Source organism: Chelmon rostratus, chromosome 20 (genome assembly GCF_017976325.1).
Source record: "Chelmon rostratus isolate fCheRos1 chromosome 20, fCheRos1.pri, whole genome shotgun sequence".
NCBI lineage: Eukaryota > Metazoa > Chordata > Actinopteri > Chaetodontiformes > Chaetodontidae > Chelmon > Chelmon rostratus.
This window is the reverse complement of record NC_055677.1, coordinates 10,021,750-10,039,415: the sequence shown is the minus strand read 5'-3', so window position 1 is coordinate 10,039,415 and position 17,666 is coordinate 10,021,750. Positions and strand designations below refer to the sequence as shown.

At 41.3% G+C, this 17,666-nt stretch overlaps 2 protein-coding genes across 3 annotated transcripts; both read right to left on the bottom strand.

Annotated features, from left to right (window-relative positions):
* Positions 1 to 3,963: 3,963 nt before the first annotated feature.
* klhl40b (kelch-like family member 40b) lies at positions 3,964 to 7,644 on the bottom strand. Its single transcript, XM_041961611.1, has 6 exons — positions 6,362 to 7,644; positions 5,644 to 5,804; positions 5,444 to 5,551; positions 5,176 to 5,361; positions 4,659 to 4,808; positions 3,964 to 4,344 (listed from the first exon to the last, which is right to left on the bottom strand). Exons 1-6 carry the CDS (start codon positions 7,487 to 7,489, stop codon positions 4,233 to 4,235), a joined length of 1,845 nt encoding a protein of 614 aa, XP_041817545.1. The 5' UTR covers positions 7,490 to 7,644; the 3' UTR covers positions 3,964 to 4,232.
* Positions 7,645 to 8,989: 1,345 nt separating this feature from the next.
* hhatlb (hedgehog acyltransferase like, b) lies at positions 8,990 to 17,439 on the bottom strand. Of its 2 annotated transcripts, none has more exons than XM_041961676.1 (12): positions 17,387 to 17,439; positions 15,186 to 15,320; positions 12,846 to 12,913; positions 12,635 to 12,748; positions 11,750 to 11,944; positions 11,444 to 11,653; positions 10,563 to 10,734; positions 10,235 to 10,379; positions 10,107 to 10,142; positions 9,825 to 10,026; positions 9,605 to 9,746; positions 8,990 to 9,525 (listed from the first exon to the last, which is right to left on the bottom strand). In XM_041961676.1, the coding sequence occupies exons 1-12, from the start codon at positions 17,397 to 17,399 to the stop codon at positions 9,290 to 9,292; spliced, it is 1,668 nt and encodes a 555-aa protein (XP_041817610.1). In that variant the 5' UTR covers positions 17,400 to 17,439; the 3' UTR covers positions 8,990 to 9,289. The 2 variants fall into 2 exon arrangements, with proteins under 2 accessions (XP_041817610.1, XP_041817611.1); XM_041961677.1 differs by having other exon boundaries at positions 17,262 to 17,397.
* Between the last annotated feature and the right edge of the window lie 227 nt (positions 17,440 to 17,666).

The following is a 17,666-nucleotide window of genomic DNA, read 5'->3' as shown; positions in this document are numbered from 1 at the left end:
ATTTTATACCCATCTAAGGTTTGTTCTGGTCATCGGTAGAGAGAGGACGTAAGGCAACCTGTCAATGTCACCTAAACTCTTGTGGCATCTTCATAAACTGCACTCTGTTAGCAATCCTACAGTAAAGAAAGAGAAAAGCCTCCCTTAAGAGTACATTAAAAATGTACTTAATAAGTATTTTCCCACTTTGTTGTTTTGAGAAGCACTGGCCCAAGAGACAATACTGACATACTGTGGCTGTAGTTTGTGTACTTGCCTTATACTTGGAGGGATTTGAATGTTTCTGTGTCATGAATGATGGCCGTAGCTGATGGTAAAGGAGGAGGAATAGTAGTTAATACTACTGATTTATGCACTTTGAATTTGATTGCCACACTAGCCCATAATGGGGTTCATGTGTGCAGACACAAAAGATAAGTAGCAGAGCGGTGCACTGAAAAGCTGATTTCCACCATCAAACCTAAATCCAAAGGCATACATACTACATCTAAATGTACCGCGTGGATATTGATGCTCATAAACGATTAACAAAATCTTCGAATTAGTCAGTTTCTTTGTATTGTTTGTTCAGATTGATTGATGATAGTCTGTGGTTAGTAAGTTGTAGAAGTGGCAGAGGATGGCCTGGGCACTGTTTTGTTCTCTAAACCAACTTATTCACTGTGGTGTGGTTTCCTGCACATTGAGGATAATGTGAGGAGTCAGTGCAGCTAAACTGGTGTTCCTGACTCCTCGCTGAGGGTGCACACAGTGCAGCTATGGCTGTTTCTCATTGGTTAAGTCCCCAATCATGGGGAACGTAATCAAGAGGAATTTGTTTTAGGTCTTGCAAGTTTGCTCCTATTGGAGGGTCTTAATCTGTGACTGTTATATTTCAGGCAATGAGAAAATGTAATGGAAGGTGTCAGTTGCCAAACTGAGTAATGAGCATGAAAAATTATTGTGAGCACTTTATACTCCAGTTCAACGAGCCGGGTTTGAAGGCCAATCCAGTTGCAGTTATTTGCATTTTTTTTTCGTGGCATACAATTATAGGAAATTACAAAAATGCAGTCTCTGCCAGAAATGTGTCCTTGGCAGGTGTTCAGTCCTCTGAAACAACATTTTGTTTACACCAAAGGGACGTCAAAACTGTTTGTCCAGACCCTGCAAAAATAACTCCTACCTGCTCGGAATCTGAAATATTATACTAAAATTATACTGAAATCTACTTAAGTTACAAGCTTCCAAACCAGTGTAGTATTAATCAATGGCTGTTTATGACAAATCAAGCAAGTAAAGATGAGTAAATAAAAAAAAATACAGTTGGTTTTATCCCACTTTATAGTTCATGACCAGTGTTCAGAGGATGTGTAGAAATTTACTTCAACCTACAAAATCAAATTTAAACATTTATTGTTTGTCTTGGATTATTTAGTGAACAAGTCTTCCCTAAATCCAGCTGCAACAAAGACAAAACCCATCTGTAAGACAGCAACACATGGTCGAGATGTACACTGAAGATGTACAGTATCGCAGACAGACATTTCTGAGCCCTGACATCTCACAAATCCTAAAAAAAAAAAGAGTATAAGTAATTTTTAAGTGTACATGTTATAAAGTTAAATGGCAGTAAAGCTGAGATTGTAGAAACTGAGAAGGAGGCATTTTGCACAGTGTTTAGGAATCATATATTCTAGGCAAGTAGGCTTTAAGTCTTTTAATTAGCCAAATTCTCCTACGAAGGCTAGCAGCCAAAGGCTTGTATTAGATTAGGCAAAGGTGGACCTGCCCTTGTCCTTAAATGAGGGTTTGTCAGTGATTAAGTGGGTGCCTAGACACCACGGTGACTGTGCATCTGCATTATGCACCTAAGGAAAATGTTTGTCACACAATAAAAACATTGAACATGGCAGTTGGTGCAAAGCACAGTGGTCATGAGATTGCAAGTCGGGTCTCTGCTGGGAGTTTTGGGTTTAGCTGCTAAAGCCGAAGTGTGCATCCAAAATTTGATTGTGTGGCCTTCAGCTTCAAGAAAAGTGTTGGGAATCTTGTTGATAAATATTGGAGAGAAAGCGCTGTACGTATACAAGAATATAAAGAAATGTGCTCCTCTTTTGATGAAGAAAAACATCTCTTTAGAAAAAATAGAGAGCAGTGTTTTTTTTGTTTGTTTGTTTGATTTTTATTTACCCATATCATGGGTGAAAACAACTGGAGCCCCAAATCCGACAAAAAGTTATCAGACGAGTCAATGTAACTGAGTACGTCACTGAATGTTAGTTACATGATGAAAATGGAGTGGGAAGTCAATTAGTGAAAGGTTGATTAGTTGATCAACAGAAAATTAATCACCAGTTATTGTTAATTGATTCTTTTTTTTTTTTTAAAGAAAGAATGGAGAAATTCAAATTTGAATATTTTCTGTTTTTCTTGGTCTTCCATGATAGTAACCTGAATCTTTGGGTTTTGGACTGTTAGTTGAAAAAAATAATTTTGGCCATTTTCTGACATTTTATTCATCGATGATGAATTGATTCATTGAGAAAAAAATAAACAGATTAATCAAAGAAAACAACAGTTAATTGCAGCGCCAGTAGAAAGAAATGTAAAAGTATATAGTTTTCCTTTAACTTCCAATCAGTTGGTGAAAAAAGCTACTTTAATGTTTTTGTTTAGTTTGAAAAGGAGACATTAAATCACACACACATGCCTATAAAATATAAAGGACACAACACAATAATAATTAAGACTTACGTTCAATGTGGTCTGTGATGAAGACAAAAGACAAGATGGTGTTACAGTATTAGCCTGCTAACACATGTTAGCCTTAGTAAGCGAACTTTGTTTTTGTTTGCTTGCTGGCTAAAATGCTTTAGCAACTGTTGCAAGCATTTATCACATAATAAGACAGCAATTTGCAGTAGAGTATATCTGTAGATGATCACTGGCTGGTGTAGTTTTAGGCGACACTTAGCTTCAGCTAGGTAGCTAGCTGCCAAGGCTAGTGCTCTGTGTGTTTAGCAAACAGTTAAGCTAGCTAGCTAGCCACACGGTATCATCTAAATCTAAAAATTGGAAGTGTGGAAAAATAGATGAATGAAATGTTTTTACATATTTTATCAACTGATTGATTGTAAACAACATTTCGCTTTTCTTTACCAACTGATTAGAGGTGGAATTTCTTTTTACACTCCAATAAATAATACTGTTAATACCGATGTGCTCAGTTGTATTTTGTAACTCGTCTGGCAATCATTTACTACATTTTGTCAGCTTCTGGGCCTCATAAAATCTAGAACAAAACATTGGAAAACAAATGTTGTTGGTTATTTTGCATGTGAACGTTTGGTTAGTTGTTAATTTTGTTCGATGGTGACTTCTCCCCTTTTTTTGGCATTGAATAAAGATCGGCACCATAGTCAATTCAAACATGTATTATCCACATACCTTCTACATTTCCCATACTTACTCATACTGCAGTTGTGTTAAAGAAATCATAATGTGTACTGTTATTTGCTGATTCTCTACTTTATAATGTAAACACTATGTCTTAGTTAACTCTGGTGTACAAAGACCATGTGTAGGCAGTAGTTGTCAAGTTCAGCTATATTAAAATACTAAAAACCGTACAAGGACGATAGTGTCTAGAGGTGCTAATAACATTAGACTGTATTTTCTGTCTTTTATTGTATTATTGACTAGTGTTTACTGTCTGTAACACAGCAGAGCGTAATGAAATCATTTCAATATTAAACCGTATAGATCTATTATTGCAAATGGACGCGTGTGCTGTGTTTTTGTGTCTGAGAGGAGAAAGTGAAATTGTCTTTTGGCTCTGTCATGTTTCAATCATGCTGGTCTGAAGGCACTGACCTACATTGTGACTTTGCTGCCATCTGTTGGGAAATGCACAACTTCTTGCCAACACATTTTCCATCATTATCAAGACAGTTTTAGATGTTAAAGATGTTTTATTTCATTCAGTGCAAAAAATGTCATCAGATTGCTTACAGTTTTGAAGTCTCAGATTAAAATCACTGAAACACACACATATAAAAATGTCTTCGATCAAAACAGACTGTCCTAATGTTGAGCCAGAATTACAATTAGCTATATAATTATCCACTATAGCATTGTGTAAAATAACAACAAACCCAAACACATTAAGCTGAGCATGTTAGAGCCCAGCTGTACCTCCTTGGACTCCTAACAAGCTGTTCCTGTTAATAAAGCAGAGACTGGAGGGCGTTTTACATCTTGGTGAGACGCAGGGTGTTGAGGCGGACCCCCAGAACGGTGGCCCCTGAAGCATACTTGATCTCTCTGAGGATCCCGTTCCACTTCCTCTCTGCCTCGTCATACCTGAGGAGGTTAACAGACTTTGGTCAGTGGAAAGGTAAAACTCTGACACCCAGTGAATTCTTCCTTTTACATGTATCGTGAATAATATACAATTTTCTTGGGTAAATTAACATTACAAAGTAAATGGTTAATATGAATTCTGGATTACTTCAGAATATCAGCTAAAAATGAAACTGCCTGTTTTACTTTGTCTTAACGTGCACTTTAAGGTGACTTTATCTTTATAGATGTTAGCCCTAATAACTCAAAACCATGAGGAGCACAATGGGTTAATGTGTGAATGAAAAAAAAATGTGTCTGTCATTATGACCCACCTCCAGATGTCGTTCATCTCTTTGGGAATGATCTCGTCGCTGTCCTCCAAAGGCATCATGGCGAAACCTCCTACAGTGTACAGCAAGCCGGCCGAAGACACCAGGTTCAGAGAGCTACGCTCCTGGGGAAACACTACGAAGTCTGACCACCTGAAAAATGTAAATACAAACACACACACACATCGAGAGAGAGAGGTACAGCTCAGTAGGGTGCAATACAATTCTAAAGCTAAACTTCTCTGAAGTTAGTTAATATTAAGTTATTATTGTGACAAAGTGAAAAAGAAGAACAAAACTGCTGTTTAATTCACTGACAGAGATCAGAAAATGTAACATCTAATTAAACCAAACAATATTTCTTCAGTGATTTCCTCTTCTGGAACAGTTAAAAAAAAAAAAATCATATTTGTGATTGTAATTGTGAGGGTCCCCTGAGTGTGCACCAGCCTCAGGCCTCCAACTTGCTTGCGGCACCCACATCCGCTTCCATCCGCCTCACTCCCTGATTCGAACTCACTTGTTGGCAGCGATGTCGTACACCTCCACAGAGGCCGTCAGCCCCGTGTCGGTGACTCCCCCTGCCACGTAGATTTTGTCCTTATGAACAGTGGCGCCGAATAAAGAACGTGCAGTCTTCATGGGTGCAAGCTCCTTCCATTCAAATCTCTTGGCATCATATGCGCACATCTTCCTCAGACAGCTCCTTTTTACAGGAGAGACAGAACATGGTGATGCCTTCATGCTTGCTACAGATGAATGACATATTGATCACAGGTAATACTCACTTCTCGTCTCCCTTTCCTCCGATCACATAAACAACATCATTGTGCGATATGGTTGCATGTGCATAGACTGGGTAAGGAATTGGCTCTGATTCGCCCCATTTGAAAGATCTATAAATGACCACAGGAAAGATGTAAATTAATGAGGATTCAGTCCTGAGATCAGCAGTTCGGTCAAGTCATGTATATGAACCTGTACTCACTGTCTGTCGTAGACCAAAACAGAGTCCAGCGTGTGCTCCTGCTCCTTCAGTTCCCTCCCTCCCAACACAAAGATGGAGTTCTCGGCCTCGGCCAGCCCAAACAGGAAGCGGGCAGACGGGAGAGGAGGCATCCCCAGCCAATCAGCGCTGACTGGGTCATACTGAGGTCAAACATTTGTGAATGGGTTACGTTTACACCACCTGAAGTACACATACTGTGGCACATGCACACAGGCACAACATCCAGTTTCCCCCTTGTGTAGCTACATTTGGAAAAATCATCTTTTTCCACACTATGATATATCTAGTAGATATATTCTGTTCCAGCTCTTCAGGGAAGCTGTATAATGTTTACAGTGACTGAAATATTTAAACTGCAAACACAAAATGTTCTAGATTTCATGTGTCATTTTCCCAGAATTCATCCTCGCACATTTGGCGTCCTTGGGAACATTTGTAGTGCCATTGAAAATAAAGGTTTTGTGGATTCAAACACAGTTTTTACAGAGCGAGCCTCCGGTGGGACTGTGGGTTTTAAAAGGTTTAACAAAAATAATAATCATCTGTCAGCAGTGGAGGCATCAGGTTTCACTTTTAAGCAATAAAGGTGAAACATAACTTCAAAGACTTAAGTGTAAGAACAGGCTGAGCTGAGATCAGTTTCTGTTTTTGCAAATTTGTCGTCTCCTATCAAAACATCATTCACAGCCTTCCCTACCTGCAGGAAATAAGAGGACAGCGGATCTTCTTTGTTCTGTTCATCAAAGAATAATCCTCCAGCCACAAAGATCTGGTTCTCCTTGGTGACCAGGCTGATGTGGTTTTTGGGAACCTGCGTGGAGAGCGATGCTACGAAGCAGTCGTTCTCTGTCGGATCGTAGGCCACAGCGCCCGTGTCGTTCACCATCAGTATCAAGTTCCGGACAAACATGCCAAATCGCAGGTTGTCATTCAGGATGCCTGGGAGGAGACCTTCGTCTTCCTCTTTATCCTCATTCTCTCCATCCTTCTCTCCTCCGGCGTCCTCCTTCTTGCTTTTGCTTTTTTTAACTTCTGGCATTTTCCCGGCATGAGCATCCCTGACCAGCTGGAGCTTCTGCTGCAACTCGGGGTTTGACGAGATCAGCTTGTGTTTCTCCACTCTCTCCTTCAGGTAATCCTCGCTCACCAGACGCAAACGAACGCAGTCCAGCAAACCTGGCAGCTCTTTCTCTCTGCTCTCTGCGTCGCGGGACACCCAGTTCATCAGAGCCTCAAACACCGCCTCCTCCGTCTCGACGCTCAGATTATCGTTCGCCAAGATGGCTGCCAACTCACTGGGCAGCAGCTGGAGGAAGTCCTCATCTCTGGAGATGAGCTGGAAGCGCTCGCAGGCGAAGTTTCGAGCCGAGACCGCCAACCTGGGACAGTCCAGCATCAGGCCGAGCCTGAAGATAGCTAGGCAGTTGCTGAGGCTCAGGCGCTTTTGTAGGAAAGACACACACACAGTGAAAATTGAAGGTATCTGGTACATATTAGCCACTGCGAAGATGTCCTGGACGTTCTGCTCTGTCACATTGATTTTGGAGGTGTACAGGTACTTGAGGATCAGCCCCATGACCCCCGGCTCCACGTCCTCCAAGACGATCTCTCTCTTTTTGCTCTCCTCCAGGTCAGACAGAAGGATGGTGCGGAAGTACGAGCTGCAGGCACACAGGACCAGCCGGTGGCAGGGGAACTCCTTGTCTTTGATCTTCAGCACACAGTCGACCAGCTTGTCGTTCTCCAGCAGGTCGCACAGACCGTCCTGGAGCAACGTCTGCTGGTACACCCTGGGTTCATCCACGGGGTCCATCGGTAGAGCCATCGGGGGAGTCCGAAGAGCCTTTCAGGGGCTTCAAATCATATAAAAGTGAGTTCTGTATAGCAGAGTAGTTGTAGTTTCTAGCCTGGAAAGAGGATTCAGAGGCACAGTCAGGCTGCTATTAGCCCAGACCAGCTGAACCCCGGGACGGCCCACTTCCTCAGCTGTCCTCACCCCTCAACTCAGCTCCAACTGGCAGGTTATTTATAGTCTGGGTGCTCGTTGTGGAGCTATGGGCTTCATTCTGGAACATGAAACGCAATATCCACGCTTCAGACCCCACCCCTACCCACTCCCCAGGAACATCCACCCACTCTCAGACAGCTGACACATGGCTTCATGGGAAAAATCCATCCTGAGTCATGTGGGTAGGTGTAAGAGGCTGCCCCCTGGGGTCTCTGTGACTGAGTCATTACAGCAACAGTGTCACTCTGTCAATTCCTGCATTGACATGATGTTCACACCGTATTGTCGAGCACACACAACCTCAGACCAAAATGACAATGAACTGTCGATACTAACATTTCTTTTCTATGCTGCTGAAGCCTGAGCCTCCCACTGTGCCACAGACCTTCATTGTTGTAAAAAAAACGGAGCCACACTGTTGCACTGGTTGTTAACCCCCAACACACTTTTCTACTGCTGTAAACCAGCACAGTGACCACACCGATTGTGTATTCATCCGCAGCTTAAAATAGTTCCCAACATTGGTTGTTGTTGCTAAAAAATTACAGAGCAGGACTATTTAAGGGAATTAAGCCATTTTTAAAAAATATAAATATATATTCATTACCGTGTTTTATAGCTATGTTTTTACAATACATGTTTACACACAAGAGGCACATAGCACAGACTTTGTTCCATTAATTAATTAAACTGAGAGACAGACTAACTTTAGCTTTATTCCTTAAAATTGCTAATGGTTAAATATGGTCTATGGATATGGAAGCCTGTGTCAGAGGCAGTAGGCACTATGAGCTGTAGCTCCAGCCTACACTTTTTTCAGACTGCAGATTTTTGTTTATGAATTTTCACATGTAAACAATGAATGAACACATTTTTTCTTTTTTTGATTGCAGACTGAAATGCTTAACGGCACCGGAATCCAGACAAGAAACTGCAGACTGGTCCTACAAGCAGAATGGTGGAACATAAAAATTGCAGTTATTGAATTAATGAACCCCTAAAAATTTAAGTTTCCTAGCTTGCTTATAGGCACACGGTGGTCAAACTATTTTTGTCACACTGTTCAGGTCCAGGTAGTGATTCACCGCAGGTCTGACCAGAGCCGTTCCACTGGTCAGGGTTAAAAGAGTTTCCAGTGTGGAGGCATCAAACAGGAATTAAGCTGCTAGCTGCTGATGTAACGTGACAGAAATACTTCACAACCCTAATGACAGGACTGACTCGCGGACTGTAAAAAGACCCCGTCTCTCATTCATATTTCAAACAGCTCTGTCAGAAAGGAAACAAAACACTTTGAACAAATCTTTGCAGTTTAATTCTGCATTAATGACAAACGTTTGAGAAAATTTCAATTTAGTCTTGACATTTCTACAGTGTTAGTACACAGAAGGTTTTTTTACTGTAGTATCAGTGGTGTACTGTACATTATACTGCATTATTTCTAAATGTCTTTCATTGCACTCTATTTTTCCCTTTTAGGTATAAACACAGTTAAACGATGGTTAGTTTATTTACAATTAATGCTGTTTTCTACGTCAGCATCCATTCACAAGTCATGTTCTAAAATCTGGACTGGAAATATTGCTGCTGGCTGTGTGCATCCTTCACTATTAGCATCTATTCAGCTTTTTCCTTGCTGGGATCTGCGACTGGCTGAGCAGCAGCAGCAGCAGCAGTAGCGGCAGTGGCGGGTGGAGCTGCGGTGCCGGGCGGGCTGGTAGCGGCGTTGGGAGGGGGAACAGGAGGAAGAGGATCAGGATCATCGATAAGGGCCTGCCTCCTCTCTCTCTCCTTAATCATTTGAATCAGGCAGTAGGTCACAAACATGACGATGATGGTGGTTATAGGGAAGCCTGGGAGGAAAGAAAAGCTTATTTGTTAATAGTTGGTCAAAAACTGAAACTCTCTTCAACATTGAAAACACAAAATCACCTTTGAGAAGCAGCCGTTTGGTGACCAACTTGGCAAAGTCCAAACTGTTCAAGGCCAGAATGTTGTACAACACAATGCTCCAGAAGTTAAAAGTGTTGAAGATGGCTCGGATCCGGCGGGACGTTGCTTCTGACATGGCTGTCTGTAAATAAAACATTACGAATATACGAAAAGCGCTTTGTGAAAGCTGAAATGTAAAAGACAACCTCCAAGAACGAACCTCGAAAGACGCAAAAGGCTCCATGGAGAAGAACTTGGCGGTCCACAGCTCAAAGTTGAGGCCGAAACAGTTAAAGAAAGCCCAGAGCAGCACCACCTCACAGGGTCCCAGCCACAGGATGGTGACGCCGAAGGTGCACAGCGTAGCCACCAGCTCCTCCACCACATTGTCATGTTTTCCACCCAGGTAGTCATACACATATCTGCGGACAATAAGGCAGCGTCAGAACCTCTAAATTTAAAAGACTTTAATAGAACTGACTGATCTTTCTGAGGCACTCACTTGCACAGCCACTCGTTGATCCCTCTGTCGAAATGGCTGTGAAGGGAGAAAAGAGCTGATTGACTTCTACACATTTGTACACATTTGAGTATAATGAGCCAAAGTATGATCAAGCTGCGTAAACTCACGTTTCGGCAAACACGTAGAGCAGAGTGATGCATTTTGGTGGCTTGGGAGGGTCCAGATGATCCAGTCTGGACACTGTGTTGATGACTCCAAACATGACTGCAGCCTTCACCCAGTCATACACCAGGTTAAAGTAAGCTAGGCCCACTGGAAACAATGCAGTCACATTAGTTACGCAGTCAATGTAACATCCTTGAACTGGAATGAATACATGCACAATCCTCCTCTCATGCTAAAAGTGTCTATAAATAAACCCTGTCAACTGCTCTAGTTAACATGCCACAGCATTATAAACAGTCAAAACATTAATGCAGGTTAGCTGGCAGGGACCTAGAGCCCAGTCGGAGAGGTGCTTCAGCAGCTTCATGTCGGTGGGGATGGTGAGGATGTACATGAAATGGAAGAGGACGCCCACTACAACGATGACTCCCAGGTGGATCAGGCCCTGCAGGCTGATGTTCCACAGCTCCCGCTCCTTCCTGGTCAGGTCTGACTTGTTGGCCTGCAGGGGGCAGCATACGCATTGTAAAGCTTCAGAGTGCTCTCTCGTGTGCAGTGCTGGAGCTGTACTTGTGCACTTGTACTCCACTACATCTCAGAAGGAAACATACTTTTTACTTCACTACAATTATCTGACAGCTTTATTTACTTGTTCCTTGAATTGAAATTTTAAGAAAACAATTGATTGTTGGAGAAAATGATCAATAGTTGCAACAGTTTCATCTCAACCAAAAACAACAGTCAAATCCTGCTTTTATATTAATGCATGAGTAAAAATTATCTAATGATATAATACAATATAGAATTTTACTTGTAACAGAGTATTTTACAGTGTGGTATCAATACTTTTACTTCAGTAATTGATTAGAATACTCCTCCACCACTGCTTTCCAAGCTGTCTCCTTTAGTGGACTGTGATCCAAGAGAAAGCATCCAAGTGTCAGATGACTCCCAGACTCTAAAGACAATATTCATCCTCTGTGACTCACAAAAATTAGATTTATGTTTCCAGATATTTTCTTTTTTCCTTGAATTACTGGATGATTTTACCTCTCTTTGGTTGGCCCACTCACAACAGACAGACATTATGCAAACAGTGACCATGGATATTGCAGATGTTGCTTCGTGTTAAGGGGTAACAAACTAACAAGGTCCAACAACGCCTGAGTCTGCTGGATTAAGGCCGGGATAAAAAACCTAATTCAACTTACTTGAACATAAAACTTATCAAAGGTCATGATGGGCCCGAAATAGAAGAAGGGGAGGTAGAAGTTGTACTTGAGCAGCTCCAGGATGTTGTAGTTTCCATCTTTCCTCTCGCAGTTCTCCAGAGCAAAGCTCATACAGCGCATTATAGTAAAGCCACAACCTCCATAGAAGAGAACATGACGCAGCTCGAAGTCCCCCTCCACAAAACCCGCCTGCATGGAGACAATAAAGCACGAAAGAGAAATAAAGATTGAGGAAACAGCCACATTTAAAGTCGTAACTTTTGTAAAGTAACTTCTGTGGTTTACCTGCCAGGACACGAAGGGTTCGCACTTGAACGTAGCGAGGGTGCAGAGACCCGTGGCAAAGCAAAGCCAACGGATTTTCACCAAGGAGATGCTGTAGAGCAGGATGCAGTGGGACAGGATGAGGGTGACGTAGGTCCAGCCCATGCTGGTCCACACAGCCAGCAGCCCGTACACCAGGTACACCAAGGACCTGTGCTGTGTGAGGGAAATGAAGTGTCACCTCAACTTTCACCTCCATAAAGGAGTTATTCCTCCTGCACCTTTTAAAAGCCAGTCAACAAAATAAAAGTGGACATTTTCTCTACAAGTCAATCTAATGATGCAGCTTTAGATTTGCAAGTTGGAAATAGAAATTACTCCACAATGCTGCAGATAATAACCTCTCATACAGTCAATGAATAACAAGGAAAAGAAGGTTTTTTTACTCTGACAAACTAATGCACACAGTTTGCACAAAGTGATGATCTACACTTCAGGAGCTCACAAGACTCCGCCGACACACGACATGTGATCCAGCGCTGTTAACAAACCAAACCGACAGAAGTGATCTCGCTAAAAATAGAGCCACATTTCTATTTGTTCTCTCCTTCATTCTTCATCTACAGTCATCCCTCCCTCCAACTCACACCCCAACTTTTTCCCCTCACCTGGTCCTGCTCGTCAGCAGCTGTTCAGCTATTAATATAAAAAGCTCCTGTGCAATGTTGTAAAAATAAATAGCAACAAAGATTTCAAATGTCAAGTATTCAGAATAACGCGACGCAGTGGGAGATGAACCCGACTTCATTTCGCAGTGATCATTAAACCTGTGATTCCATCCTTCACTACGCTGCTCCCCCTGCAGCAGCTCGGCCGGTTAATCAATGAATCAGTCAGCAGAAGCACCTGTGGAGCCAGCATGGAGCAGATCTTAGCGAACAGCACGTGACCAGAGAGAGCAAACAGGATGTGCTCCCTGAAGGTGGAAAACCACATCATCCACTCGAAATCAGCCGTATCCTGGAGATCACGAGCAAAAAAAAAATAAAGAAAATAGGACAGTTAGAACATTTTTACTTTGATGTCAAATGCAGATAAACTCTGAATGTTCTCCCACCATTCTCCTCCCAAAGTAGTACCATCCCGGCCTCACACTGGTTTTGAACGTCTTCCTGTTTGTACTGGCTGGAAATGGGAAAAGAGAAAAAAGATGAGGAAAACTGCAACACAACAGGAAACAGAACATACAAGAACATACATTTACATCTTCTGCCACTTAATATAACGTTTCTTTCCCTTTATTTGTCTTGTCCTTGAATGCAGATGTGAGACTTTTGTTAAAGTCATAGCCTGACCTATTTTCTTCTTGTGCTCTGTGGTATTAATACTGACACCTGATCTCCTCTGCGTGGTCTGCATAGCTCCAAGTCTTCACCCTCACACAGCGATGCCGCCTCTATATGTATCCTGCACATTGTGTTGTCTGTATGTGACTAAAGTTACAGCCTCAACATCAGGCTCACAGTCCAGCCTCATTTTTTTGTGTGTGAACTAATGCACAGGTTCCCTTAAAAACAGACGTTGGGTTCGTAGGTTTGTGTTTGCACATCTGCGTGACAGCATGTGTGTAAATGTGCAAAGCAATTCATTGCGCCTGTATGTGAGCTGCCTTTTTAATGTTTACTGTATAGTGAGCATGTCGTGATCTGGGTTGTTTGGTTGTGTTATTTCCTGTTTTATGTTGAAGGCTCACATTTTCTGTCACATTTCTCTTTACTTCCTGTGTTTTCCCACCTGTGTGATAATTGATCAATTGTTTTCACCTGTATCTCATTAAGTCTCTCTCCTCAGTGTATTTAAGTCCATGTGTTTCCCTCAGTCTTTGCCAGTTTGTCTCTTATGCATATTGTGTCGAGTGTTCCAGTTTCATTTAAGTTACCAGCTGTTCCCTGTGTTTTTGTCTGTTTTTCTGCCTCACTGTTTTTTTTGCGTTTATGAACTCTTTGCCCCGTCACTCGAGCACCGTTTTTTTGGAAATACTACTTTGGTTTTGGCTTTTGCCAGCCTCTCCCTCCCACAATTTCTTTGTTTGGTCGCCTTTGTGAATTAAGTTATCGAACTGCCCCAGCACCATGTGTTTGGTCTGCGTTTGGGTTCAGAGCACGAAATTGGAATTTCTAATGGTTTTGAGTTACACTAACAATTTTTACATCTATAAAAAGTGACGCATGGTATTGCTAGACTATGTTTGTTGTTCTAAAGGCCTTTTTCGCAGAAAACATTGTATCATGCCACAGTAGGAAAAGCAAAATTAACAATGTCTAATTCCATTTAGCTGCTTCAGTTTCAGGGTCCTCACATTGCTGCTGCTGGGACAATTGAATGAAACAGAGTCTTTGTTACTGCTATTAGAAACACCTGTGCTTGAAATGTTTGCTGTGAAAAGGCCACTTGTGGTTGTTGTTGACAGCATAAACTTCACACATGTTATTAATTGCAGATAAATTTCTGTTGATCGACTAATTGATTAAACAGCTAATCATTTCAGCTCTGCTTTACATGTCTCAGATCTGAGTCACACTGGTTTTGTGCACTTGTTAGGGAGGGACAGTTTACAGATTTCTCATCTTTATCAATACACGAAGTCCATTTTATTATTAGTACATGGAGGCTGGTGATGTAGCTCAGCTCCAGCCTGAGCTACATCAAATCAGACAGAATCAGTGAAAACAACTGTGTTTTAAGGGAAATTCAAGGGCAGATTTTCAAAATATTCTGCTGAAGACATGATTTCACAAACTTATGTTTTGTTTTTTAAAAAGGATCAGTAATAAAAAAAAATTTAAAATAAAAACCTAAAACAGCTGGGCGCTGTAGTTTTCAGCAAGCAGGAGTAAATAGTGTGTGTATATTGTATATGTTGGGGACTATTTTAAGATGCGCATTAAGATGAATTCTGTGCCAGGGCATCGAAAGTGTCATTTTTGTACATTTGAATTTTCTACTGATGTTTTTTGATGTCTGATGTCATATTTAATGACGTCATGGCTTTAAAAAAATCCTCAATTTGAATGAAGTCAGATTGGACTTTTCAGCGTTCTGGAGTTATCGGAAATTGGATCAGACGAGTCGGAAAAAATCTTCCGCAGCCACCACTGGAATCTAATTGTACAAGCAGTATAACACTCATAATGTCAGTGCAGCTCAATCTTCATCTGTAACTGTGCAGAAACACTGTGTTTAAACACAATGAATAGACATTTAGAGACCGATTTAGAACTCAGATGTCAACGATGTGAATAAAGCTTTGAAGCACATTCGGAAACAGCCCCTTTTTAGCAGTTATAGTCGAGTAAGTATTTACAGGACAGTGTATGTGGGATTGACTCAAAATGAATGAGTGTGTGTGTGTGTGTGTGTGTGTGTGTACGTGTGTGTGTGTCTTTCTCATACTCACAGCTGGACACCTCAAAGATCCAGCTGGCGGCCCAGAACATGGCCAGACACAGCACCGTGTTGTAGAAGTAGATCTCATATTTGGGAAGAGCAGCTTTGATCCGCATGGTGGCACAGACAGGAGCTCTGGAGGCTCCTGACGACACATGACCACACCTATCAACACGTCACTCGTACAGCACGGACAGGTTTTACTACTGAAATGCACACGTTACAGCATGCCAGGGCTTCCTTATCTCCCCTACCAATGAGAAATCTGTCCTGATGGTTCACCTCCTGACCTTGATCCATCTCTCAGTCTCACCCTCTGGGTCACACTCACATTATCAGCACTCTGTACAGTTCTGAAGCAGCAGCTGTGAGCTGCAAACTAAAAAGGGAGGTGCAACAATGCCACTTCAATGTTTGTATGAGAGACATCTATTCCAACTGTACCTAAAAATAGACTCTCAGCTTGTCAATCACTCTTGATTTAGGTCAGTGTCAGGTGTGAAGTACTGTACTTGCTCTGACGGAGTATTAAAGGTGGAGAGTAAAAACAGACGTGCTACGAGTAACTTTCCCTTCTGTTCATACTTTTCACTTCATCATACTTCAGATTCTGCATTTTTACTGCACTTATTGTTATCTGATGGCTGCAATGAGATAAGGTCATAAATTATGATGCAACAGTTGAAAGTAACCTGCACACTAAGTGATTAGACCTTGTACTAATGGTGGAAGAAGTATTCCATTCCTTTACTTGAGTAAAACTTGCAACACCTCAATGTAAGAATACTCCTTTAAAAGTAAAAACACTGCACGCACAATTTTACTTTGGTAAAAGTACAGAAGTACGAGCAACAAAGAAAGTATCAAAAGTAAAAGTACTCATTATGCAAAATGGCTAGTCAGTGTTATACTAATATATTAATGGATTTTAAATGGATCATTTAATCTATTATAATGCGTCACATTTTCTAAACTGATGATTTATATATCTTATGTAGTGGAGTAAAAATTACAATATTTCTCTGTGAAATATAGTACAGTAGAAGTGTAAAGCAGGATAAAGTATTCCTACAGTACAGTAATTGAGTAAATGTACTTTCTACCACTGCCTTGCACAACCTGAACCATCTACAACATTACATGTGAACACTATATATATATATATATATATATATATATATATATATATATATATATATATATATATATATATACATATAAATACCCTACATTCACATTCTCACTTCAGTAGAAGTGGCAAAAGCATTACCTGTAAATTCTACTTTAAGTATCAGAAGTAAAAGTTAGCAAAGTTATCTCATTACTGATGCTTTAACATGTAAGCAGCGTTTTCATGTTGAAGCTTAATCTGTGAGAATGCACCATGTTCTGTAAACTTATTATAGGCTCTCAATGTAAAAACTTTATCTAGAAAGTAACTGGTGGCTTTATCTGCCAAGTAAATATAAAATGTACAATACTTCCAATATGATGTGGAGCAGAGTAGAATAAAGTAGCATAAAATGGAATATAGTCAAGCAGAAATAAGAATTGTACTCAAGAGAAGAAAATGAGTAAATGCACTTTTGTACATTGTACATTTCTGCTGCTTTATATGAGTGTATAACACAGCTGCATGCTTTATCCTGATGTCTCTTCTGCAACACAATCCTCTTTTACACTAAGACATATCAGAAACATGCAGAGTCTTGCAGTCATGCAGTAATCCATCAGTTGGGAATCTTATCTGCCTGACTCGCTTGTGATTGTCAAGTAAAAAAGAACAGTGGAGGGCAAAAAGGGCAAGTTTCCACTGATGAGACGTAAACACACCACCAAAGCACAGCTGCCTGCTATTTTTAACCAAAAAAAATGTCTCTGCGGTGAAGTTCCTGTGCATTAGATATCTATATTGATCTGAGATGGAGAAACCACATGCAAAACTGCAAAATCTCACTCATTCTTTAAAAGGATCAAAATGTCTGCCTGCTCTCTCCTCGCAGTATGAGTGAGATGCCTGCTGCGTAAATGCCACATGGTCACGCACTTCAGCTTGTCCTCCAGCAGCACCTGTTGTGATACTGACCTTGAACGCAGCAGTCGCGGGCCCGAGTAAAGTTGGTACAAAAACGCACCTGTCCGATTTGCTCAAAGGGATAAAATATGCAGGCAAAATGTCAGATTGTAAAGAAGGGAAAAGTGGAGTTTTACCTCTGCTGTGCATCTACAGAGCGCAGGGTGGGCTGTGGGTCCCTCTGGCTCCCTGAGGGGGAGCTGCCGCTGGTTAAAGGTGACATGATGTATTTATACTTTGACCACTGACACAGAGGGGGCGGACCACAGAGGCTGCTAACACACTGTAAGCCTCACACCATTAGGGCTCTATTAGGGTCTCATATATTGCCATGTTTTAACTTAACTCTACTTCCAGCAGCAGCTTCATGAAGGAGGGTTATTATGTGCAGTTTGTCTCCATCAGGATAAATCACAT